The sequence below is a fragment of the Coregonus lavaretus genome (genome assembly GCF_964263955.1).
Source record: "Coregonus lavaretus genome assembly, chromosome: 10".
Lineage (NCBI taxonomy): Eukaryota > Metazoa > Chordata > Actinopteri > Salmoniformes > Salmonidae > Coregonus > Coregonus lavaretus.
The window spans coordinates 1606473-1630543 of NC_139997.1; the positions used below are offsets into that span (position 1 = coordinate 1606473).

Genomic DNA, 24071 nt, shown 5'->3' on the forward strand with positions numbered 1-24071 from the left:
CATGTGTGTGAGGTGTATGCTTTTGTTTGAAAGTAGATTTGTTGAAGACTACCAAGAATCACTCTGTGTGACCCTGATTTTAGCCCACTGCAGTAAAAGATTAAAGGCAGTGTTCCCACGTTTGCGGAGACCACATTCACGGTAAACGCTGCATATGACGGCTCAATCGTAAATTACCTTTAAATGGCGCATTGTCCAATTCGCGATCGGATTGAATCCCGGACTAAATTGATATTGGCACTAAAATATACATTAATTTCACTATAGCTTTGTCCTGTACAACATAAGAGTCTGACCTTTGTCTTTGTTGTTCCCAACCAACCAGGCTTTTATAGAAATGGCTTCAGAGGAGGCAGCGATCACCATGGTGAACTACTATACCACAGCAACGCCTCACGTCCGTAACCAGCCCGTCTACATCCAGTACTCCAACCACCGCGAGCTCAAGACAGACAACCTGCCCAATCAGGGGGTGAGTACAGTCCAACCTGACCAATCATAGACTGAATCCACTGCATGTACATTACAACCTCACCAATCAGGGGGGTGAGTACCATATAGCCTGACCAATCAGGGCCTCAGTCCATCATGTATGCAATTGCTCCCACGGTTGACCAGGCTCTATCTGAACTACAGTCTACCTTCATTGTATTACAGATAAACTTAATTGACCTGAAATTAGTATTGAATGCAGGTGAAACTAAGTACACTGAACAGAAGTTCAGGAGCAAAAAAAGAAATATATATATATATATATAATAGAATTATTGTAAAATTAACTCTGTCCATAAGGTGTAGATAGTAAGTATAGACCGGAAGTAGAGGCCTGGGCATTGTTGTTCACTAATTTACTCCAAGTAGGGAAAGGATGGTGGGGTTGAAAAGTAATAAAGGGGAGTATATATATAAAAAAACATGGGGGATTGGAAGTGATGCAGACAATTACATTGATAGAAGATACAATCTATCTGCAATATTAAGCTGATCCATTCCCCTACATTTTTTTTACAAAAATTATACAAGAAAAAAATAAAAAATATATATTTTTTTTAAAGGACACTGAACAAAAATATAAACGCAACATGCAACAATGTCAAAGATTTTACTGAGTTACAGTTCATATAAGAAAAATCAGTCAATTGAAATAAATAAATTAGGTCATAATCTATGGATTTCACATGACTGGGAATACAAATATGCATCTGTTGGTCACAGATACCTTTAAAAAAAAGGTAATATCAGAAAACCAGTCAGTATCTGGTGTGACCACCATTTGCCTCATGCAGCGCGACACATCTCCTTCGCATAGAGTTGATCAGGCTGTTGATTGTGGCCTGTTGAATGTTGTCCCACTCCTCTTCAATGGCTGTGCGAAGTTGCTGGATATTGGCGGGAACTGGAACACGCTGTCGTACACGTCAGTCCAGAGGATCCCAAACATGCTCAATGGGTGTCATGTCTGGTGAGTATGCAGGCCATGGAAGAACTGGGACATTTCCAGCTTCCAGGAATTGTGTACAGATCCTTGCGACATGGGGGCGTGTATTATCAGGGTGAAACATGAGGTGATGGCGGCGGATGAATGGCACGACAATGGGCCTCAGGATCTCGTCACGGTATCTCTGTGCATTCAAATTGCCATCGATAAAATGCAATTGTGTTCGTTGTCTGTAGCTTATGCCTGCCCATGCCATAACCCAGGATTCCCCAACTGGCGGCCCATGGGCCAAATTTGGCCCGCTGGTGGTTTTATTTGGCCCCCAAAGTTTTCTGAGCATAAACATTTTTAAATATATTTTTTATTTATTTGTGTTGTTGGACAGTGATTTTAATTTAGGAAATCTGCTCCAATCATTCCCACCCATACATAGTACAGAGGTTTGAAATTATTGTTTTAGTCAAATATTATATCTGTTTGGGCTTCTTGCGGTCGTTCAATTTGCAGTCTACAAATTATTTGTAATTATGTACCGGCCCCCTGACCATCCACTCAAGAAAAAAACTGGCCCGCGGTGGAATCTAGTTGATGATCCCTGCCATAACCCCACCGCCACCATGGGGCACTCTGTTCACAACGTTGACATCAGCAAACCTCTTGCCCACACAACGCCATACACGTGGTCTGCGGTTGTGAGGCCGGTTGGACGTACTGCCAAATTGGTAGAGAAATGAACATTAAATTATCTGGCAACAGCTCTGGTGGACATTCCTGCAGTCAGAATGCCAATTGCACGCTCCCTCAAAACTTGAGACTTCTGTGGCATTGTGTTGTGTGACAAAACTCATTTTAGAGTGGCCTTTTATTGTCCCCAGCACAAGGTGCACCTGCGTAATGATCATGCTGTTTAATCAGTTTCTTGATATGGCCACACCTGTCAGGTGGATGGTTATCTTGGCAAAGGAGAAATGCTCACTAACAGGGATGTAAACCAATTTGTACACAAAATCTGAGAGAAAAGAAAACAAATTGCATATGGAAAATTTCTGGGATCTTTTATTTCATAAAACATGGGACAAACACTTTACATTTTGTGTTTTTATTTTTGTTCAATGTACAATAAAAGCTACCCAATCAGGGGGTGAGTCCACTGCATGTACAGTCCAACCTATAAACTCAAACATATAGACTCAATGGTTACTAAAATGGGAAGAGGTCTGTCCATGATAATGCGTCGCTCTGCCTTCTTGACATCTCAGTCGACCAGACAGGTCCTACAGGCCCTAGTTTTGTTGCACCTGGACTGCTGCCCAGTTGTGTGGTCATGTGCAGCAAAGAAGGATTTAGGAAAATTACGTTGGTCCAGAACAAAGCAGCACGTATTGCACTTAGATGTACACGGAGGGTGAATGTTAATAACATGCATGTCAATCTCTGCTGGCTCAATGTTGAGGAGAGATTGACTGCATCACTATTGGTCTTTGTGCGAGGTATTGATGTGTTGAAGGTACCGAACTGTCTGTTGAAGCAGTTGGCACACATTTCGGACACTCGTCGGTGCAACACAAGACATGCCACCAGGGGTCTCTTCACAGTCCCCAGGTCCAGAACAGACTCTGGGAAACACACAGTACTACATAGAGCCATGACTACATGGAACTCTCTTCCACATCAAGTAACTCAAGCTAGCAATGAAGTCAGATAAAAAAATAACTGTTAAAATAAACATCTTATGGCACAACAGGGACTGTGAAGAGACACAGACATTTTTGTGTAGCACTTTCTTATGTACCGTTGAAGTCGGAAGTTTACATACACTTAGGTTGGAGTCATTAAAACTCATTTTTCAACCACTCCACACATTTCTTGTTAACAAACTATAGTTTTGGCAAGTCGGTTAGGACATCTACTTTGTGCATGACACAATAAAACATTTCCAACAATTGTTTACAGACAGATTATTTCACTTATAATTCACTGTATCACAATTCCAGTGGGTCAGAAGTTTACATACACTTAGTTGACTGTGCCTTTAAACAGCTTGGAAGATTCCAGAAAATGATGTTATAGCTTTAGAAGCTTCTGACACCACGCAACCGTCATACCGCTCAGGAAGGAGACGCGTTCCTAGAGATTAACATACTTTGGTGCAAATCAATCCCAGAACAACAGCAAAGGACCTTGTGAAGATGCTGGAGGAAACAGGTATCTATAGTGAGGGAAAAAAGTATTTGATCCCCTTCTGATTTTGTACGTTTGCCCACTGACAAAGACATGATCAGTCTATAATTTTAATGGTAGGTTTATTTGAATAGTGAGAGACAGAATAACAACAAAAAAATCCAGAAAAAGCATGTCAAAAATGTTATAAATTGATTTGCATTTTAATGAGGGAAATAAGTATTTGACCCCTCTGCAAAACATGACTTAGTACTTGGTGGCAAAACCCTTGTTGGCAATCACAGAGGTCAGACATTTCTTGTAGTTGGCCACCAGGTTTGCACACATCTCAGGAGGGATTTTGTCCCACTCCTCTTTGCAGATCTTCTCCAAGTCATTAAGGTTTCGAGGCTAACGTTTGGCAACTCGAACCTTCAGCTCCCTCCACAGATGTTCTATGGGATTAAGGTCTGGAGACTGGCTAGGCCACTCCAGGACCTTAATGTGCTTCTTCTTGAGCCACTAATTTGTTGCCTTGGCCGTGTGTTTTGGGTCATTGTCATGCTGGAATACCCATCCACAACCCATTTTCAATGCCCTGGCTGAGGGAAAGAGGTTCTTAACCAAGATTTGACGGTACATGGCCCCGTCCATCGTCCCTTTGATGCGGTGAAGTTGTCCTGTCCCCTTAGCAGAAAAACACCCCCAAAGCATAATGTTTCCACCTCCATGTTGCCTTGAGATCATTGACAAGATCCTCCCGTGTAGTTCTGGGATGATTCCTCACCGTTCTCATGATCATTGCAACTCCATGAGGTGAGATCTTGCATGGAGCCCCAGGCCGAGGGAGATTGACAGTTCTTTTGTGTTTCTTCCATTTGCGAATAATCGCACCAACTGATGTCACCTTCTCACCAAGCTGCTTGGCGATGGTCTTGTAGCCCATTCTAGCCTTGTGTAGGTCTACAATCTTGTCCCTGACATCCTTGGAGAGCTCTTTGGTCTTGGCCATGGTGGAGAGTTTGGAATCTGATTGATTGATTGCTTCTGTGGACAGGTGTCTTTTATACAGGTAACAAACTGGGATTAGGAGCACTCCCTTTAAGAGTGTGCTCCTAATCTCAGCTCGTTACCTGTATAAAAGACACCTGGGAGCCAGAAATCTTTCTGATTGAGAGGGGGTCAAATACTTATTTCCCTCATTAAAATGCAAATCTATTTATAACATTTTTGACATGCGTTTTTCTGGATTTTTTTGTTGTTATTCTGTCTCTCACTGTTCAAATAAACCTACCGTTAAAATTATAGACTGATCATTTCTTTGTCAGTGGGCAAACAACAAAAATCAGCAGGGGATCAAATACTTTTTTCCCTCACTGTATATCCGCGAGTCCTATATCGACATAACCTGAAAGGCCGCTCAGCAAGGAAGAAGCCACTGCTCCAAAACCACCATAAAAAAGCCAGACTACGGTTTGCAACTGCACATGGGGACAAAGATCGTACTGTTTGGAGAAATGTCCTCTGGTCTGTTGAAACAAAAATAGAACTGTTTGGCCATAATGAACATTGTTATGTTTGGAGGAAAAAGGGGAAGGCTTGCAAGCCGAAGAATACCATCCCAACTGTGAAGCACGGGGGTGGCAGCATCATGCTGTGGGGGTGCTTTGCTGCAGGAGGGACTGGTGCACTTCACAAAATAGATGGCATCATGAGGAAGAAAATTATGTGGATATATTGAAGCAACATCTCAAGACATCAGTCAGGAAGTTAAATCTTGGTCGCAAATGGGTCTTCCAAATGGACAATGACCCCAAGCATACTTCCAAAGTTGTGGCAAAATGGCTTAAGGACAACAAAATCAAGGTATTGGAGTGGCCATCACAAAGCCTTGACCTCAATCCTATAGAAAATGTGTGGGCAGAACTGAAAAGGCGTGTGCGAGCAAGGAGGCCTACAAACCTGACTCAGTTACACCAGCTCTGTCAGGAGGAATGGGCTAAAATTCACCCAACTTATTGTGGGAAGCTTGTGAAAGGCTACCCGAAACGTTTGACCCAAGTTAAACAATTTAAAGGCAATGCTACCAAATACTAATTGAGTGTATGTAAACTTCTGACCCACTGGGAATGTGATGAAATAAATAAAAGCTGAAATAAATCATTCTCTCTACTATTATTCTGACATTTCACATTCTTAAAATAAAGTGGTGATCCTAACTGACCTAAGACAGGGAATTTTTTACTAGGATTAAATGTCAGGAATTGTGGAAAAAAACTTTTAAATGTTTAAATGTATTTGGCTAAGGTGTATGTAAACTTCCGACTTCAACGGTACCCCTGAACAGCCACTGTGACTGCGTCCCAAATGGCATCTTATTCCCTAGATAGTGCACTATTTTAGACCAGAGTTCTGGTCAAAACTAGTGCACTAGGGCCTCCCGAGTGGCACAGCGGTCTAAGGCACTGCATCACAGTGCTTGAGGTGTCACTACAGACCCGGGTTCGATCCCAGGCTGTGTCACATTCAAGTTTTTTAAAACTATTTTCTACATTGTAGAATAATAGTGACGACATCAAAACTATGAAATAACACTTATGGAATCATGTAGTAACCAAAAAAGTGTTAAACAAATATTTTAGATTTGAGATTCTTCAAATAGCCACCCTTTGCCTTGATGACAGCTTTGCACACTCTTGGCATTCTCTCAACCAGCTTCACCTGGAATGCTTTTCCAACAGTCTTGAAGGAGTTCACACATATGCTGAGCACTTGTTGGCTGCTTTTCCTTCACTCTGCGGTCTGACTCATCCCAAACCATCTCAATTGGGTTGAGGTCAGGTGATTGTGGAGGCCAAGGTCATCTGATGCAGCACTCCATCACTCTCCTTCTTGGACAAATAGCCTTTACACAGCCTGGAGGTGTGTTGGGTCATTGTCCTGTTGAGCGCAAACCAGATGGGATGCTGTATCGCTGCAGAATGCTGTGGTAGCCATGCTGGTTAAGTGTGCCTTGAATTGTAAATAAATCACAGACAGTGTCACCAGCAAAGCACCCCCACACCATCACACCTCCTCCTACATGCTTCACGGTGGGAACCACACATGCGGAGATCATTCGTTCACCTACTCTGCGTCTCACAAAGACACGGCGGTTGGATCCAAAAATCTCACATTTGGACTCAGACCAAAGGACAGATTTCCACCGGTCTAATGTCCATTGCTCGTGTTTCTTGGCCCAAGCAAGTCTGTTCTTCTTATTGGTGTCCTTTAGTAGTGGTTTCTTTGCAGCAATTTGACCATGAAGGCCTGATTCACGCAGTCTCCTCTGAACAGTTGATGTTGAGATGTGTCTGTGACTTGAACTCTGTGAAGCATTTATTTGGGCTGCAATCTGAGGTGCAGTTAACTCTAATGAACTTATCCTCTGCAGCAGAGGTAACTCTGGGTCTTCCTTTCCTGTGATGGTCCTCATGAGAGCCAGTTTCATCATTGTGTTTGATGGTTTTTGAGACTGCACTTGAAGAAACATTTTCAGGATTGACTGACCTTCATGTCTTAAAGTAATGATGGACTGTCATTTCTCTTTGCTTATTTGAGCTGTTCTTGACATAATATGGACAGGGTCTTTTACCAAATAGGGCTATCTTCTTTATACCAACCGTACCTTGTCGCAACACAACGCATTAAGAAGGAAAGAAATTCCACAAATTAACTTTTAACAAGGCACAACTGTTAATTGAAATGCATTCCAGGTGACTACCTCATGAAGCTGGTTGAGAGAATGCCAAGAGTGTGCAAAGCTGTAATCAAGGCAAAGGGTGGCTACTTTGAAGAATCTCAAATATAAAATATATTTTTATTTGTTTAACACTTCTTTGGTTACTACATGATTCCAAATGTGTTATTTCATAGTTTTGATGTTGTCACTATTATTCTACAATGTAGAAAATAGTAAAAATAAAGAAAAACCCTGGAATGAGAAGGTCAAATCAAATTTGATTTGCCACATGCGCCGAATACAACAGGTGTAGACATTACCGTGAAATGCTTACTTACAAGCCCTTAACCAACAATGCATTTATTCCTTAATTAAAAAGTTTAATAAAACAACAACAAAAAAAGTGTTGAGAAAAAAAGAGCAGAAGTAAAATAAGATAACAGTATGGAGGCTATATATACAGGGTCCAAACTTTTTACCGGTAGTGTATATAAAATAAAGCTAGTGCACTATACAGTATTGTGAATAGGATGCCATTTGGGAGGTGTGTGTGTGAGATATGACCTTTCCAGCACCAGGTCTGTCCAGTCCAGTCTGTTGTCTCTAGCCACTGTAGAGGTTCATGTTACAACACACACAATGGATGACCAGGGACCCCTCTCGCTTTGCCTCTCGCTCTGTCTGACCACACGGCTGCATCCCAAATGGGACCCTATTCCCAATATAGTGCACTACTTTTGACAAGGGCCCATAGTGCTATGGTCAAAAGTAGTGCACTGTACAGGGAATAGGGTGCCATTCGAGATGCAGTCGTGCATGTCTGCTGTCTGGCTCCGCTGCTATCAATGTCCTCTCTATCAATGTCCTCACTATCAATGTCCTCACTATCAATGACCTCTCTATCAATGTCCTCTCTATCAATGTCCTCTATATCAATGTCCTCTCTATCAATGTCCTCTCTATCAATGTCCTCTCTATCAATGTCCTCTATATCAATGTCCTCTCTATCAATGTCCTCTCTATCAATGTCCTCTCTATCAATGTCCTCCCTATCAATGTCCTCTCTATCAATGTCCTCACTCTCAATGTCCTCCCTATCAATGTCCTCCCTATCAATGTCCTCTCTATCAATGTCCTCACTCTCAATGTCCTCCCTATCAATGTCCTCTCTATCAATGTCCTCTCTATCAATGTCCTCACTATCAATGTCCTCTCTATCAATGTCCTCACTCTCAATGTCCTCCCTATCAATGTCCTCTCTATCAATGTCCTCTCTATCAATGTCCTCACTATCAATGTCCTCTCTATCAATGTCCTCACTATCAATGTCCTCTCTATCAATGTCCTCACTATCAATGTCCTCTCTATCAATGTCCTCCCTATCAATGTCCTCTCTATCAATGTCCTCCCTATCAATGTCCTCTCTATCAATGTCCTCTCTATCAATGTCCTCTCTATCAATGTCCTCACTATCAATGTCCTCTATATCAATGTCCTCTCTATCAATGTCCTCTCTATCAATGTCCTCTCTATCAATGTCCTCACCATCAATGTCCTCTCTGTCAATGTCCTCTTTATCAATGTCCTCTATATCAATGTCCTCTATATCAATGTCCTCTATATCAATGTCTGTTATATGTTATTGATTGTTTGTTGTCATGGTAAACCCAATGTGTAAATACTATGTGGTGAGCAGCATTATGACGTTAATAAGTTATATCACTTATGATTATTGTTTGTTTGGGGTATTATTAAACCCAACAACCCCCTCTCCTCTCCTCCCTCCCCCCCTAACAGAGAGTTCAGGCAGCGTTGCAGGCGGTCAATGCAGTGACGTTGGGTGGTTCAGCATCTGTTGGTGACGGAACCCTGATGCCAGGACAGAGCCCCGTGCTGCGCATCATCGTAGAAAACCTCTTCTACCCTGTATCACTGGAGGTCCTACACCAGGTAACCCTGACCTATAACCCCTAACCTCTTCTACCCTGTATCACTGGAGGTCCTACACCAGGTAACCCTGACCTATAACCCCTAACCTCTTCTACCCTGTATCACTGGAGGTCCTACACCAGGTAACCCTGACCTATAACCCCTAACCTCTTCTACCCTGTATCACTGGAGGTCCTACACCAGGTAACCCTGACCTATAACCCCTAACCTCTTCTACCCTGTATCACTGGAGGTCCTACACCAGGTAACCCTGACCTCTAACCCCTAACCTCTTCTACCCTGTATCACTGGAGGTCCTACACCAGGTAACCCTGACCTATAACCCCTAACCTCTTCTACCCTGTATCACTGGAGGTCCTACACCAGGTAACCCTGACCTATAACCCCTAACCTCTAACTAACCCCGGTCCCCTGATTAGATGACTGGTTGACATATTGACTGATTAATTGATTGATGGATGCTCAAAGTACTTCACATAGTAAAGGGGAAACTCTTTTCATCCCAGTTTTGGAATAATACTCCTCCCTAAAGTATGGCGATGAGTAGCCAGAGAGTTTATATGAACTGGGTTGTGTTTTTTGCCTCCATAGATCTTCTCTAAGTTCGGGACTGTCCTGAAGATCATCACTTTCACCAAGAACAACCAGTTCCAAGCCCTGCTACAATATGCTGACCCTATGAATGCCCACCACGCCAAAGCGGTACGTAGTCAAAAACACCCCTTCATATTGACGACAGAAAGGCATACCTCTGTTTGTACTATCAGGAGCATATGGGGTTGAAATGGCTAGGCTATTTCTTTGGCTCTGGAGGCTACATGGATGTCAGACAACTTGATTTATCCTCTAAACCAGAGGAGGAGCAGCAGTCAGAAGAGGAAGGAGAGAGCATAACAAGTATCTACCGTCTGTCTATTTCTGTCCTGATGTGTTTGGATAGAAGCATTAATAATATCAGATATATTCCCTCTCAGCTCAGTTCAACCCAGATAAGTCTTGGCATCCTGGACCTCTGTGTCAGAGGAAGGCCCCCAAAAATTGTCAAAGCCTCCAGCCACCCAAGCCATAGACTGTTCCCTCTGCTACCGCACGGCAAGCATTACCTGTGCACCAAGAAATGGAACCAACAGGACCCTGAACAGCTTCTACTCCCCACAGCCACAAGCCTATTCCCCCTCAGGAGACTGAAAAGATTTGGCATGGGTCCTCAGATCCTAAAAAAATTCTACAGCTGCACCATCGAGAGCATCCTGAGTGGTTGCATCACCGCCTGGTATGGCAACTGCTCGGCCTCCGACCGCAAGGCACTACAGAGGGTAGTGCGTACATTTACATTTTAGTCATTTAGCAGACGCTCTTATCCAGAGCGACTTACAGTTAGTGAATACATATCTTTTTATACTGGCCCCCCGTGGGAATCGAACCCACAACCCTGGCGTTGCAAACGCCATGCTCTATCAACTGAGCTACATCCCTGCCGGCCATTCCAAATATATACAGTATACTGCTGCTACTGTCTATTATCTATCCTGTTGCCTAGTCCCTTTACCCCTACCTACAGTATACTGCTGCCACTGTCTATTATCTATCCTGTTGTCTAGTCACTTTACCCCTACCTACAGTATACTGCTGCTACTGTCTATTATCTATCCTGTTGCCTAGTCACTTTACCCCTACCTACAGTATACTGCTGCTACTGTCTATTATCTATCCTGTTGGCTAGTCACTTTACCCCTACCTACAGTATACTGCTGCTACTGTCTATTATCTATCCTGTTGTCTAGTCACTTTACCCCTACCTACAGTATACTGCTGCTACTGTCTATTATCTATCCTGTTGCCTAGTCACTTTACCCCTACCTACAGTATACTGCTGCTACTGTCTATTATCTATCCTGTTGCCTAGTCCCTTTACCCCTACCTACAGTATACTGCTGCTACTGTCTATTATCTATCCTGTTGTCTAGTCACTTTACCCCTACCTACAGTATACTGCTGCTACTGTCTATTATCTATCCTGTTGCCTAGTCACTTTACCCCTACCTACAGTATACTGCTGCTACTGTCTATTATCTATCCTGTTGTCTAGTCACTTTACCCCTACCTACAGTATACTGCTGCTACTGTCTATTATCTATCCTGTTGCCTAGTCACTTTACCCCTACCTACAGTATACTGCTGCTACTGTCTATTATCTATCCTGTTGTCTAGTCACTTTACCCCTACCTACAGTATACTGCTGCTACTGTCTATTATCTATCCTGTTGCCTAGTCACTTTACCCCTACCTACAGTATACTGTCTATTATCTATCCTGTTGCCTAGTCACTTTACCCCTACCTACAGTATACTGCTGCTACTGTCTATTATCTATCCTGTTGTCTAGTCACTTTACCCCTACCTACAGTATACTGCTGCTACTGTCTATTATCTATCCTGTTGTCTAGTCACTTTACCCCTACCTACAGTATACTTGTTACGAACCCCGTGGCTTTAAACGTCTAGGGTGGATGGACATGAGACCCGTAACATAATTCATGCAAATTATAAGCGTCACATGGAACAGTGAGAACAAAAACTACACGACAACCATAAACTACCGTCAAACATGAAAGGTTTATTTTTGAACACACGGTAAAGGTTTGGGAAAAAGGGCTGAGCAGGACCCAAGAAATGAAACAATAGTGTAAAAAAAACCTAAACTGATCTTGCCTGCCTCAAGAACCGCTAAGCTACTGCTAATCATACAAAAGTACAGGGGGTGGTCCGCTCAGGTCTAACTAGTGTTTTTAGACAGTTTTCTTCCTACGGGTAATGTACGCCCAAGGGCAACTAGCTTAAACTCCCCTTTTCCCAGAAACACACAGAGTTACCAAACAGAGTAACCAGCAAATGAGTGAGTACACAAAACACAGGACACCACAGTATCCATACTCACATACGGAAATAGTCTCTCACAACAAACACAACTGACCGGCTTTTAAACAATGGGATGTGTGATTGAAAAACCAGAAACAGGTGGTGCAATGCAGAGGAATGTTCACTGATTGGTCCACCTTAGCAATCAGCAGACACCCCAACGACCACCAATCAGGAACATAAAGGACACCTGTGATTAGGGCAGAAGGAGAGGAAAAACACAAAAAGACACAGGATACCTGTATCCGTAACAATACTGCTGCTACTGTCTATTATCTATCCTGTTGTCTAGTCACTTTACCCCTACCTACAGTATACTGCTGCTACTGTCTATTATCTATCCTGTTGTCTAGTCACTTTACCCCTACCTACAGTATACTGCTGCTACTGTCTATTATATATCCTGTTGTCTAGTCACTTTACCCCTACCTACAGTATACTGCTGCTACTGTCTATTATCTATCCTGTTGTCTAGTCACTTTACCCCTACCTACAGTATACTGCTGCTACTGTCTATTATCTATCCTGTTGTCTAGTCACATTACCCCTACCTACAGTATACTGCTTCTACTGTCTATTATCTATCCTGTTGTCTAGTCACTTTACCCCTACCTACAGTATACTGCTGCTACTGTCTATTATCTATCCTGTTGTCTAGTCACTTTACCCCTACCTACAGTATACTGCTGCTACTGTCTATTATCTATCCTGTTGTCTAGTCACTTTACCCCTACCTACAGTATACTGCTGCTACTGTCTATTATCTATCCTGTTGCCTAGTCACTTTACCCCTACCTACAGTATACTGCTGCTACTGTCTATTATCTATCCTGTTGCCTAGTCACTTTACCCCTACCTACAGTATACTGCTGCTACTGTCTATTATCTATCCTGTTGCCTAGTCACTTTACCCCTACCTACAGTATACTGCTGCTACACATTTTTTTTTTTTATTGTAAAGTGGTTAACCCACTGGCTATAGGGTGAATGCACCAATTTGTAGGTCGCTCTGGATAAGAGCGTCTGCTAAATGACTTAAATGTAATGTAAATGTAATCCTGTTGTCTAGTCACTTTACCCCTCCCTACAGTATACTGCTGCTACTGTCTATTATCTATCCTGTTGTCTAGTCACTTTACCCCTACCTACAGTATACTGCTGCTACTGTCTATTATCTATCCTGTTGTCTAGTCACTTTACCCCTAGCTATATGTACATAGCTACCTCAATAACCTGTACATCGACTCGGTACTGGTACACCCTGTATATAGTGCATTCGGAAATTATTCAGACCCCTTGACTTTTTCCACATTTTGTTACGTTACAGCCTTATTCTAAAATAGATTAAATAGTTTTTTCCCCTCATCAATCTACACACAATACCCCATAATGCCAAAGCAAAAACAGGTTTTTAGACATTTTTGCAAGTAAAAGAAAAACAAAAAAACGGAAATACACATATACATAAGTATTCAGACCCTTTACTCAGTGCTTTGTTGAAGCACCATTGGCAGCGATTACAGCCTCAAGTCTTCTTGGGTAAGACGCTACAAGCTTGGCACACCTGTATTTGGGGAGTTTCTCCCATTTTTCTCTGCAGATCCTCTCAAGCTCTGTCAGGTTGGATGGGGAGCGTTGCTGCACAGCTATTTTCAGGTCTCTCCAGAGATGTTCGATCGGGTTCAAGTCGGGGCGCTGGCTGGGCCACTCAAGGACATTCAGAGACTTGTCCCGAAGCCACTCCTGCGTTGTCTTGGCTGTGTGCTTAGGGTCGTTGTCCTGTTGGAAGGTGAACCTTCGCCCCAGTCTGAGGTCGTGAGCGCTCTGGAGCAGGTTTTGATCAAGGATCTCCTCTGTACTTTGCTCCGTTCATCTTTCCCTCGATGCTGACTAGCGGTCTGTTTCTGCATAGATCTTTGTTTATTCACTGGACAAACATACAGGCTAAACATGCTGTCCACCTCTGGGAGGTTGGACGGTTAACATGCTGTCTACCTCCGGGAGGTTGGACGGTTAACATGCTGTCTACCTCTGAGAGGTTGGACGGTTAACATGCTGTCTACCTCTGGGAGGTTGGACGGTTAACATGCTGTCTACCTCCGGGAGGTTGGACGGTTAACATGCTGTCTACCTCCGGGAGGTTGGACGGTTAACATGCTGTCTACCTCCGGGAGGTTGGACGGTTAACATGCTGTCTACCTCTGGGAGGTTGGACGGTTAACATGCTGTCTACCTCCGGGAGGTTGGACGGTTAACATGCTGTCTACCTCCGGGAGGTTGGACGGTTAACATGCTGTCTACCTCCGGGAGGTTGGACGGTTAACATGCTGTCTACCTCTGGGAGGTTGGACGGTTAACATGCTGTCTACCTCTGGGAGGTTGGACGGTTAACATGCTGTCTACCTCTGAGAGGTTGGACGGTTAACATGCTGTCTACCTCCGGGAGGTTGGACGGTTAACATGCTGTCTACCTCTGAGAGGTTGGACGGTTAACATGCTGTCTACCTCTGAGAGGTTGGACGGTTAACATGCTGTCTACCTCTGGGAGGTTGGACGGTTAACATGCTGTCTACCTCTGGGAGGTTGGACGGTTAACATGCTGTCTACCTCTGAGAGGTTGGACGGTTAACATGCTGTCTACCTCTGGGAGGTTGGACGGTTAACATGCTGTCTACCTCTGAGAGGTTGGACGGTTAACATGCTGTCTACCTCTGAGAGGTTGGACGGTTAACATGCTGTCTACCTCTGATCTTGGAGGAGGAGAGGTTGGACGGTTAACATGCTGTCTACCTCTGAGAGGTTGGACGGTTAACATGCTGTCTACCTCTGGGAGGTTGGACGGTTAACATGCTGTCTACCTCTGGGAGGTTGGACGGTTAACATGCTGTCTACCTCTGGGAGGTTAGACGGTTAACATGCTGTCTACCTCTGGGAGGTTGGACGGTTAACATGCTGTCTACCTCCGGGAGGTTGGACGGTTAACATGCTGTCTACCTCTGAGAGGTTGGACGGTTAACATGCTGTCTACCTCTGGGAGGTTGGACGGTTAACATGCTGTCTACCTCCGGGAGGTTGGACGGTTAACATGCTGTCTACCTCTGGGAGGTTGGACGGTTAACATGCTGTCTACCTCCGGGAGGTTGGACGGTTAACATGCTGTCTACCTCTGGGAGGTTGGACGGTTAACATGCTGTCTACCTCTGGGAGGTTGGACGGTTAACATGCTGTCTACCTCCGGGAGGTTGGACGGTTAACATGCTGTCTACCTCTGGGAGGTTGGACGGTTAACATGCTGTCTACCTCTGGGAGGTTGGACGGTGTGTTTTACTGCCTGTAGGGTTGCAAAATTCCAGTATTTTCCCCAAAATTCCCTGGTTTTCCAAAAATCCTGGTTGGACGATTCTGTTTTTCCTGCTTATTCCCTCCTGATTTCTGAAATCTTCCAACCAGGATTTCTGGAAAACTTGGTAATTTTGGGACAGTTACCGGAATTTTGCAACCCTGTCTGCCTTCTTTCATTTCATTCCCTGCTATAGAGCCCACACACACACACACACACACACACACACACACACACACACACACACACACACACACACACACACACACACACACACACTCCTAGGCCACAAATCATCAGCCCTCCAGGGTTTCATCCGTCAGTGGCTCTGTGGCGAGGAGAGGAGAGATGCAATGTAGGTAGTGAGACCAAACCAGAGAAGACAGCAGGCATCTACATCCCAAATGGCACCCTATAAGTAGTGCACTATAAATGGGACAGGGTTCCATTTGGGACGCAACCGCCGAGATGTAATGAAGGCAGCGGGGACCAACCCAGAGAAGACAGCCAGTAATTAAATCCTTTAGTGTGCTGTAGTCTGGCCTCTGCTCTGTCTGTGTTCTGTTGTACTGCTGCTATGTTTTCCCCTGTTCCCCACACAAATAATATATATCAAATAAAATATATCTGGCCCACTACTTTGGTATACTACCGTTTAAAAGTTTGGGGGTCACTTAGAAATGTCTTTGTTTTTTCGAAAGAAAAGCCATTTTTTTTGTCCATTAAAATAACATCAAATTTATCCGAAATACAGTGTAGACATTGTTAATGTTGTAAATGGCTATTGTAGCCTATCTACATAGGCGTACAGAGGCCCATTATACATTTTCCATTTACATTTTAGTCATTTAGCAGACGCTCTTATCCAGAGCGACTTACATGAGCAATTAGGGGTTAAGTGCCTTGCTCAAGGGCACATAGACAGATTTTTCACTTAGTCGTCTATCAGCAACCATCAGTCCTGTGTTCCAATGGCACGTTGTGTTTGCTAATACAAGTTTATCATTTTAAAAGGCTAATTGATCATTAGAAAAACCTTTTGCAATTATGTTAGCATAGCTGAAAACTGTTGTGCTGATTAAAGAAGCAATAAAACTGGCTTTCTTGAGACTAGTTGAGTATCTGGAGCATCAGCAATTAATGGGTTCGATTACAGGCTCAAAATGGCCAGAAACAAATAACTTGCTTCTGAAACTCGTCAGTCTATTCTTGTTCTGAGTAATGAAGGCTATTCCATGCGAGAAATTGCCAAGAAACTGAAGATCTCATACAACGCTGTGTGTTACTCCCTTCACAGAACAGCACAAACTGGCTCTAACCGGAATAGAAAGAGGAGTGGGAGGCCCCGGTGCACAACTGAGCAAGAGGACAAATACATTAGAGTGTCTAGTTTGAGAAACAGGCGCCTCACAGGTCCTCAACTGGCAGCGTCATTAAATAGTACCCGCAAAACACCAGTCTCAACGTCAACAGTGAAGAGGCGACTCCGGGATGCTGACCTTCTAGAGTTGCAAAGAAAAAGCCAAATTTCAGACTGGCCAATAAAAAAAGATTAAGATGGGCAGTCTGAGATATGTTTTGCAATCAGAAATGAAAATTAGCTTAGTTGTGGTGAATAAGACCCTGTTGTGGTGAATAAGACCCTGTTGTGGTGAATAAAACCCTGTTGTGGTTAAAGACCCTGTTGTGGTGAATAAGACCCTGTTGTGGTTAAAGACCCTGTTGTGGTTAAAGACCCTGTTGTGGTGAATAAGACCCTGTTGTGGTGAATAAAACCCTGTTGTGGTTAAAGACCCTGTTGTGGTGAATAAAACCCTGTTGTGGTTAAAGACCCTGTTGTGGTGAATAAGACCCTGTTGTGGTTAAAGACCCTGTTGTGGTGAATAAGACCCTGTTGTGGTGAATAAAACCCTGTTGTGGTGAATAAAACCCTGTTGTGGTTAAAGACCCTGTTGTGGTGAATAAAACCCTGTTGTGGTTAAAGACCCTGTTGTGGTGAATAAGACCCTGTTGTGGTGAATAAAACCCTGTTGTGGTGAATAAGACCCTGTTGTGGTGAATAAAACCCTGTTGTGGTTAAAGACCCTGTTGTGGTGAATAAGACCCTGTTGTGGTTAAAGACCCTGTTGTGGTGAATAAGACCCTGTTGTGGTTAAAGACCCTGTTGTGGTGAATAAGACCCTGTTGTGGTGAATAAGACCCTGTTGTGGTGAATAAGACCCTGTTGTGGTGAATAAGACCCTGTTGTGGTTAAAGACCCTGTTGTGGTGAATAAGACCCTGTTGTGGTGAATAAAACCCTGTTGTGGTGAATAAGACCCTGTTGTGGTTAAAGACCCTGTTGTGGTGAATAAGACCCTGTTGTGGTTAAAGACCCTGTTGTGGTGAATAAGACCCTGTTGTGGTGAATAAAACCCTGTTGTGGTTAAAGACCCTGTTGTGGTGAATAAGACCCTGTTGTGGTGAATAAGACCCTGTTGTGGTTAAAGACCCTGTTGTGGTGAATAAGACCCTGTTGTGGTGAATAAGACCCTGTTGTGGTGAATAAAACCCTGTTGTGGTTAAAGACCCTGTTGTGGTGAATAAAACCCTGTTGTGGTTAAAGACCCTGTTGTGGTGAATAAGACCCTGTTGTGGTGAATAAAACCCTGTTGTGGTGAATAAGACCCTGTTGTGGTGAATAAAACCCTGTTGTGGTTAAAGACCCTGTTGTGGTGAATAAGACCCTGTTGTGGTGAATAAGACCCTGTTGTGGTTAAAGACCCTGTTGTGGTGAATAAGACCCTGTTGTGGTGAATAAGACCCTGTTGTGGTGAATAAGACCCTGTTGTGGCATTTGGGCTGTGAGCTGATCCCTCCTTGCCTGTCTGGCCTGGAGTGGACGCAGCAGTGGCCTGATAGTCGTTCATCATCAGGGGTTTATTTTAATGAGCGCTGCTCTAGACCTTCCAGACCTCTAATGGCATCTAGGGGGTCGGTCGTAAAATGTCGCCCGATTCCCTACGGGCCCTGGTTGCTACGACTTCAGACAAGTCATCAAACATACAAAAGGACAACGTAGGTGGAAGGTGGAATCCTATTACATCGGCTCTGATGCTCGTCGTATGGGATGAGGGCTTGTAGACGATAACGGAAACCCAGCCATGAGTCGCCCAGCGATGCAGAACTCCCAAACAAGGAATATAACTCTGTGCCTTGCGTGAAATTCCCTGTTTTTCCGGATTACTGTATGATCTGGCTTTCCGTGGCGGATGTGAGCAAAACATTTAAACAGGTTAACAATCAGTCTTCCAGAGATTTGAGACTGGGACGGAGGTTCACCTTCCAGCAGGACAATGACCCTAAGCATACTGGTAAAGCAACACTCGAGTGGTTTAAGGGGAAACATTTAAATGTCTTGGAATGGCCTAGTCAAAGCCCAGACCTCAATCCAATTGAGATCTCAAACCTCTGGAAGACTGAAACAGGTTTCCCTCAATAATTTCCCTGTATTTAGCGCCATCCATCATTCCTTCAATTCTGACCAGTTTCCCAGTCCCTGCCGATGAAAGACATCCCCACAGCATGATGCTGCCACCACCATGCTTCACTGTGGGGATGGTGTTCTCGGGGTGATGAGAGTTGTTGAGTTTGCGCCAGACATGGAATTTTCCTTGATGGCCAAATAGCTACATTTTAGTCTCATCTGACCAGAGTACCTTCTTCCATATGTTTGGGGAGTCTCCCACATGGCTTTTGGTGAACACCAAACATGTTTGCTTATTTTTTTCTTTAAGCTAAAGATTTTTTCTGGAACTCTTCCGTAAAGCCCAGCTCTGTGGAGTGTAGGGCTTAAAGTGGTCCTATGGACAGATACTCCAATCTCCGCTGTGGAGCTTTGCAGCTCCTTTAGGGTTATCTTTGGTCTCTTTGTTGCCTCTCTGATTAATGAACTCCTTGCCTGGTCCGTGAGTTTTGTTGAGGGGCCCTCTCTTGACAGGTTTGTTGTGGTGCCGTATTCTTTCCATTTTTTAATAATGGATTTAATGGTGCTCTGTGGGATGTTCAAAGTTTCTGATATTTTTTTATAACCCAACCCTGATCTGTACTTCTCCACAACTTTGTCCCTGACATGTTTGGAGAGCTCCTTGTTCTTCATGGTGCCGCTTGCTTGATGGTGCCCCTTGCTTAGTGGTGTTGCAGACTCTGGGGCCTTTCGTAACAGGTGTATATATACTGAGATCATGTGAGAGATCATGTGACACTTAGATTGCACACAGGTGGACTTTATTTAACTAATTATGTGACTTCTGAAGGTAATTGGTTGCACCAGATCTTATTTAGGGGCTTCATTGCAAAGGGGGTGAATACATATGCACGCACCACTTTTCTGTTATTTATTATTTCGAATTTTTTTAAACAAGTTTCATTTCACTTCACCAATTTGGACTATTTTGTGTATGTCCATTACATGAAATACAAATAAAAAGCCATTTAAATTACAGGTTGTAATGCAACAAAATAGGAAAAACACCAAGGGGGATGAATACTTTTGCAAGGCACTGTATAATATAAGTGTGAAATAGGTTTTGATTTAGAATGGACCATTACCATGCACCTGTCTCGGAATATGGGCAGGGGGAAAAAATACATGTCATCTATGCACTTAAATAGCGAATGGAGGACGCTTTTCACGTGGTTCATTTTCATGCCAGCCAGGTAGGCTATACTCCTGTTGTAAAGAGAAGCAATGTGCTTAATATAAGGAAAGTTGAGAAATAAATATAGTAGGTCTAGCCTATAGAAAGCTGATGGGATCCTCCTCTTTTTAATAGAGGCCATCAAAATTCTCACGCAATTGCATAGCCTATAGAAATGTTGCGCAACATGAGCTCATGGGCTCTCATTAAGTGTTTGATTAGATTTCAGATCACATTTGCATTGATGTCAGAGTGATGAGGGGGACAATAGGAGTGCTGAGTACCGGGCAGTTAGCAAGTTTGGTAGGCTACTAATGACCATCAGCAGCATCAGAGCTCGGAGAAGCCTAGTTACCGTGACTAAACGGTCACGTGGAGTTTGACTGCCGTCAGGTGTGGCGGTAACACGGTCACCATAACAGCCCTATGCACGGACCAGCTGCCAAGTGTCTTCACGGACATTTTCAATCTCTCCTTGTCCCAGTCTGTAATACCAACATGTTTCAAGCAGACCACCATAGTCCCTGTGCCCAAGAACGCCAAGGTAACCTGCCTAAATGACTACCGCCCTGTAGCACTCACATCTGTAATCATGAAGTGCTTTGAAAGGCTGGTTATGACACACACATCATCATCCTAGACACCCTAGACCCACTACAATTCACATACCGCCCCAACAGATCCACAGATGATTCAATCTCAATTGCACTTCACACTGCCCTCTCCCTACCTGGACAAGAGGGGAAATAACTAAGTGAGAATGCCGTTCATAGACTACAGCTCAGCGTTCAACACCTTAGTCCTCTCTAAGCTCATCGCCGAGCTAGGGACCCTTGGACTGAACCCCTCCCTCTGCAACTGGATCCTGGACTTCCTGACGGGCCGCCCCCAGGTGCTGAGGGTAGTTAACAACACATCCGCCACGTTGATCCTCAACACGGGGACCCCTCAGGGGTGCGTGCTCAGTCCCCTCCTGTACTCCCTGTTCACCTACGACTCCAACAACATCATCAAGTTTGCTAACGACACGATGGTGGTAGGCCTGATCACCAACGGCAATGAGACAACCTACAGGGAGGAGGTCAGAGACCTGGCAGTGTGTTACCAGGACAACAACCTCTCCCTCAACGTCAGTAAGACCAAGGAGCTGATTGTGGACAATAGGAGGAAGAGGGGAGAGCAACGCCCCCATCCACATCACGGGGCTGTAGTGGAGCGGGTCGAGAGCTTCATGTTCCTTGGCGTCCACATCACTAAGGACGTAACATGGTCCACACACACCAGCACAGCCATGAAGGGGGTACGGCAGCGCCTCTTCCCCATCAGGAGACTGAAAAGATTTGTCATGGGCCCTCGGATCCTCAAAAATGTCTACAGCTGCACCATCGAGAGCGTCTTGACTGGCTGCATCACCGCTTGGTGTGGCAAATGCACCACCTTTGACCGCAAAGCGCTACAAAGGGTAGTCAAAGACTCCAGCCACCCGAGCCATAGACTGTTCACCTTGCTACCATCCGGCAAACGGTACCGGAGCATCGGCTGTCAGACCAACAGGCTCCGAGACAGCTTCTACCCCCGAGCCATAGACTGTTCACCTTGCTACCATCCGGCAAACGGTACCGGAGCATCGGCTGTCAGACCAACAGGCTCCTAGACAGCTTCTACCCCCAAGCCATAAGACTGCTAAATAGCCAGACTGCTAAATAGTCAATGAATGGTACCCGGACGATCTGCGCTGACTCTTATCTTGCACTGACCCTATGCACGCTCACTAGACTATATGTACACACCATATACACACTCACTCACACACACACTACATTGACACTCCCACACAAAACCCACACACGTTCACATAGACAACATATGCAGACACACACATAATAAACACATGCATACCGACACAACACAAACACACATACATGCATACACACACACACACACCCTCTCACACACGTTTACACTCATCATTTGCTGCTGCTACTCTGTTCTTTATTTTACTCTTATTATTATCTATCCTGATGCCTAGTCACTTTACCCTGCCTTCATGTACATATCTACCTCAAATACCTTATTATTATCTATCCTGATGCCTAGTCACTTTACCCTGCCTTCATGTACATATCTACCTCAAATACCTTATTATTATCTATCCTGATGCCTAGTCACTTTACCCTGCCTTCATGTACATATCTACCTCAAATACCTTATTATTATCTGTCCTGATGCCTAGTCACTTTACCCTGCCTTCATGTACATATCTACCTCAAATACCTTATTATTATCTGTCCTGATGCCTAGTCCCTTTACCCTGCCTTCATGTACATATCTACCTCAAATACCTTATTATTATCTATCCTGATGCCTAGTCACTTTACCCTGCCTTCATGTACATATCTACCTCAAATACCTTATTATTATCTATCCTGATGCTTAGTCACTTTACCCTGCCTTCATGTATATATCTACCTCAAATACCTTATTATTATCTATCCTGATGCCTAGTCACTTTACCCTGCCTTCATGTACATATCTACCTCAAATACCTTATTATTATCTATCCTGATGCCTAGTCACTTTACCCTGCCTTCATGTACATATCTACCTCAAATACCTTATTATTATCTATCCTGATGCCTAGTCACTTTACCCTGCCTTCATGTACATATCTACCTCAAATACCTTATTATTATCTATCCTGATGCCTAGTCACTTTACCCTGCCTTCATGTACATATCTACCTCAAATACCTTATTATTATCTATCCTGATGCCTAGTCACTTTACCCTGCCTTCATGTACATATCTACCTCAAATACCTTATTATTATCTATCCTGATGCCTAGTCACTTTACCCTGCCTTCATGTACATATCTACCTCAAATACCTTATTATTATCTATCCTGATGCCTAGTCACTTTACCCTGCCTTCATGTACATATCTACCTCAAATACCTTATTATTATCTGTCCTGATGCCTAGTCACTTTACCCTGCCTTCATGTACATATCTACCTCAAATACCTTATTATTATCTGTCCTGATGCCTAGTCCCTTTACCCTGCCTTCATGTACATATCTACCTCAAATACCTTATTATTATCTATCCTGATGCCTAGTCACTTTACCCTGCCTTCATGTACATATCTACCTCAAATACCTTATTATTATCTATCCTGATGCTTAGTCACTTTACCCTGCCTTCATGTATATATCTACCTCAAATACCTTATTATTATCTATCCTGATGCCTAGTCACTTTACCCTGCCTTCATGTACATATCTACCTCAAATACCTTATTATTATCTATCCTGATGCCTAGTCACTTTACCCTGCCTTCATGTACATATCTACCTCAAATACCTTATTATTATCTATCCTGATGCCTAGTCACTTTACCCTGCCTTCATGTACATATCTACCTCAAATACCTTATTATTATCTATCCTGATGCCTAGTCACTTTACCCTGCCTTCATGTACATATCTACCTCAAATACCTTATTATTATCTATCCTGATGCCTAGTCACTTTACCCTGCCTTCATGTACATATCTACCTCAAATACCTTATTATTATCTATCCTGATGCCTAGTCACTTTACCCTGCCTTCATGTACATATCTACATCAAATACCTTATTATTATCTATCCTGATGCCTAGTCACTTTACCCTGCCTTCATGTACATATCTACCTCAAATACCTTATTATTATCTATCCTGATGCCTAGTCACTTTACCCTGCCTTCATGTACATATCTACCTCAAATACCTTATTATTATCTATCCTGATGCCTAGTCACTTTACCCTGCCTTCATGTACATATCTACCTCAAATACCTTATTATTATCTATCCTGATGCCTAGT

General features: G+C 43.6%; 1 protein-coding gene across 1 annotated transcript in view; it reads left to right on the plus strand.

Moving 5' to 3' along the window:
* Positions 1–325: 325 nt before the first annotated feature.
* LOC311135790 (polypyrimidine tract-binding protein 3-like) overlaps positions 326–24071 on the plus strand; it is a 60070-nt gene continuing 36324 nt past the window's right edge. Inside the window, exons 1-3 of the mRNA XM_084169832.1 lie at positions 326–472; positions 9117–9269; positions 9861–9971. Coding sequence (XP_084025958.1) covers positions 338–472; positions 9117–9269; positions 9861–9971 — 399 coding nt within the window. The 5' untranslated portion in view covers positions 326–337. The remainder of the gene's footprint in view (positions 473–9116; positions 9270–9860; positions 9972–24071) is intronic.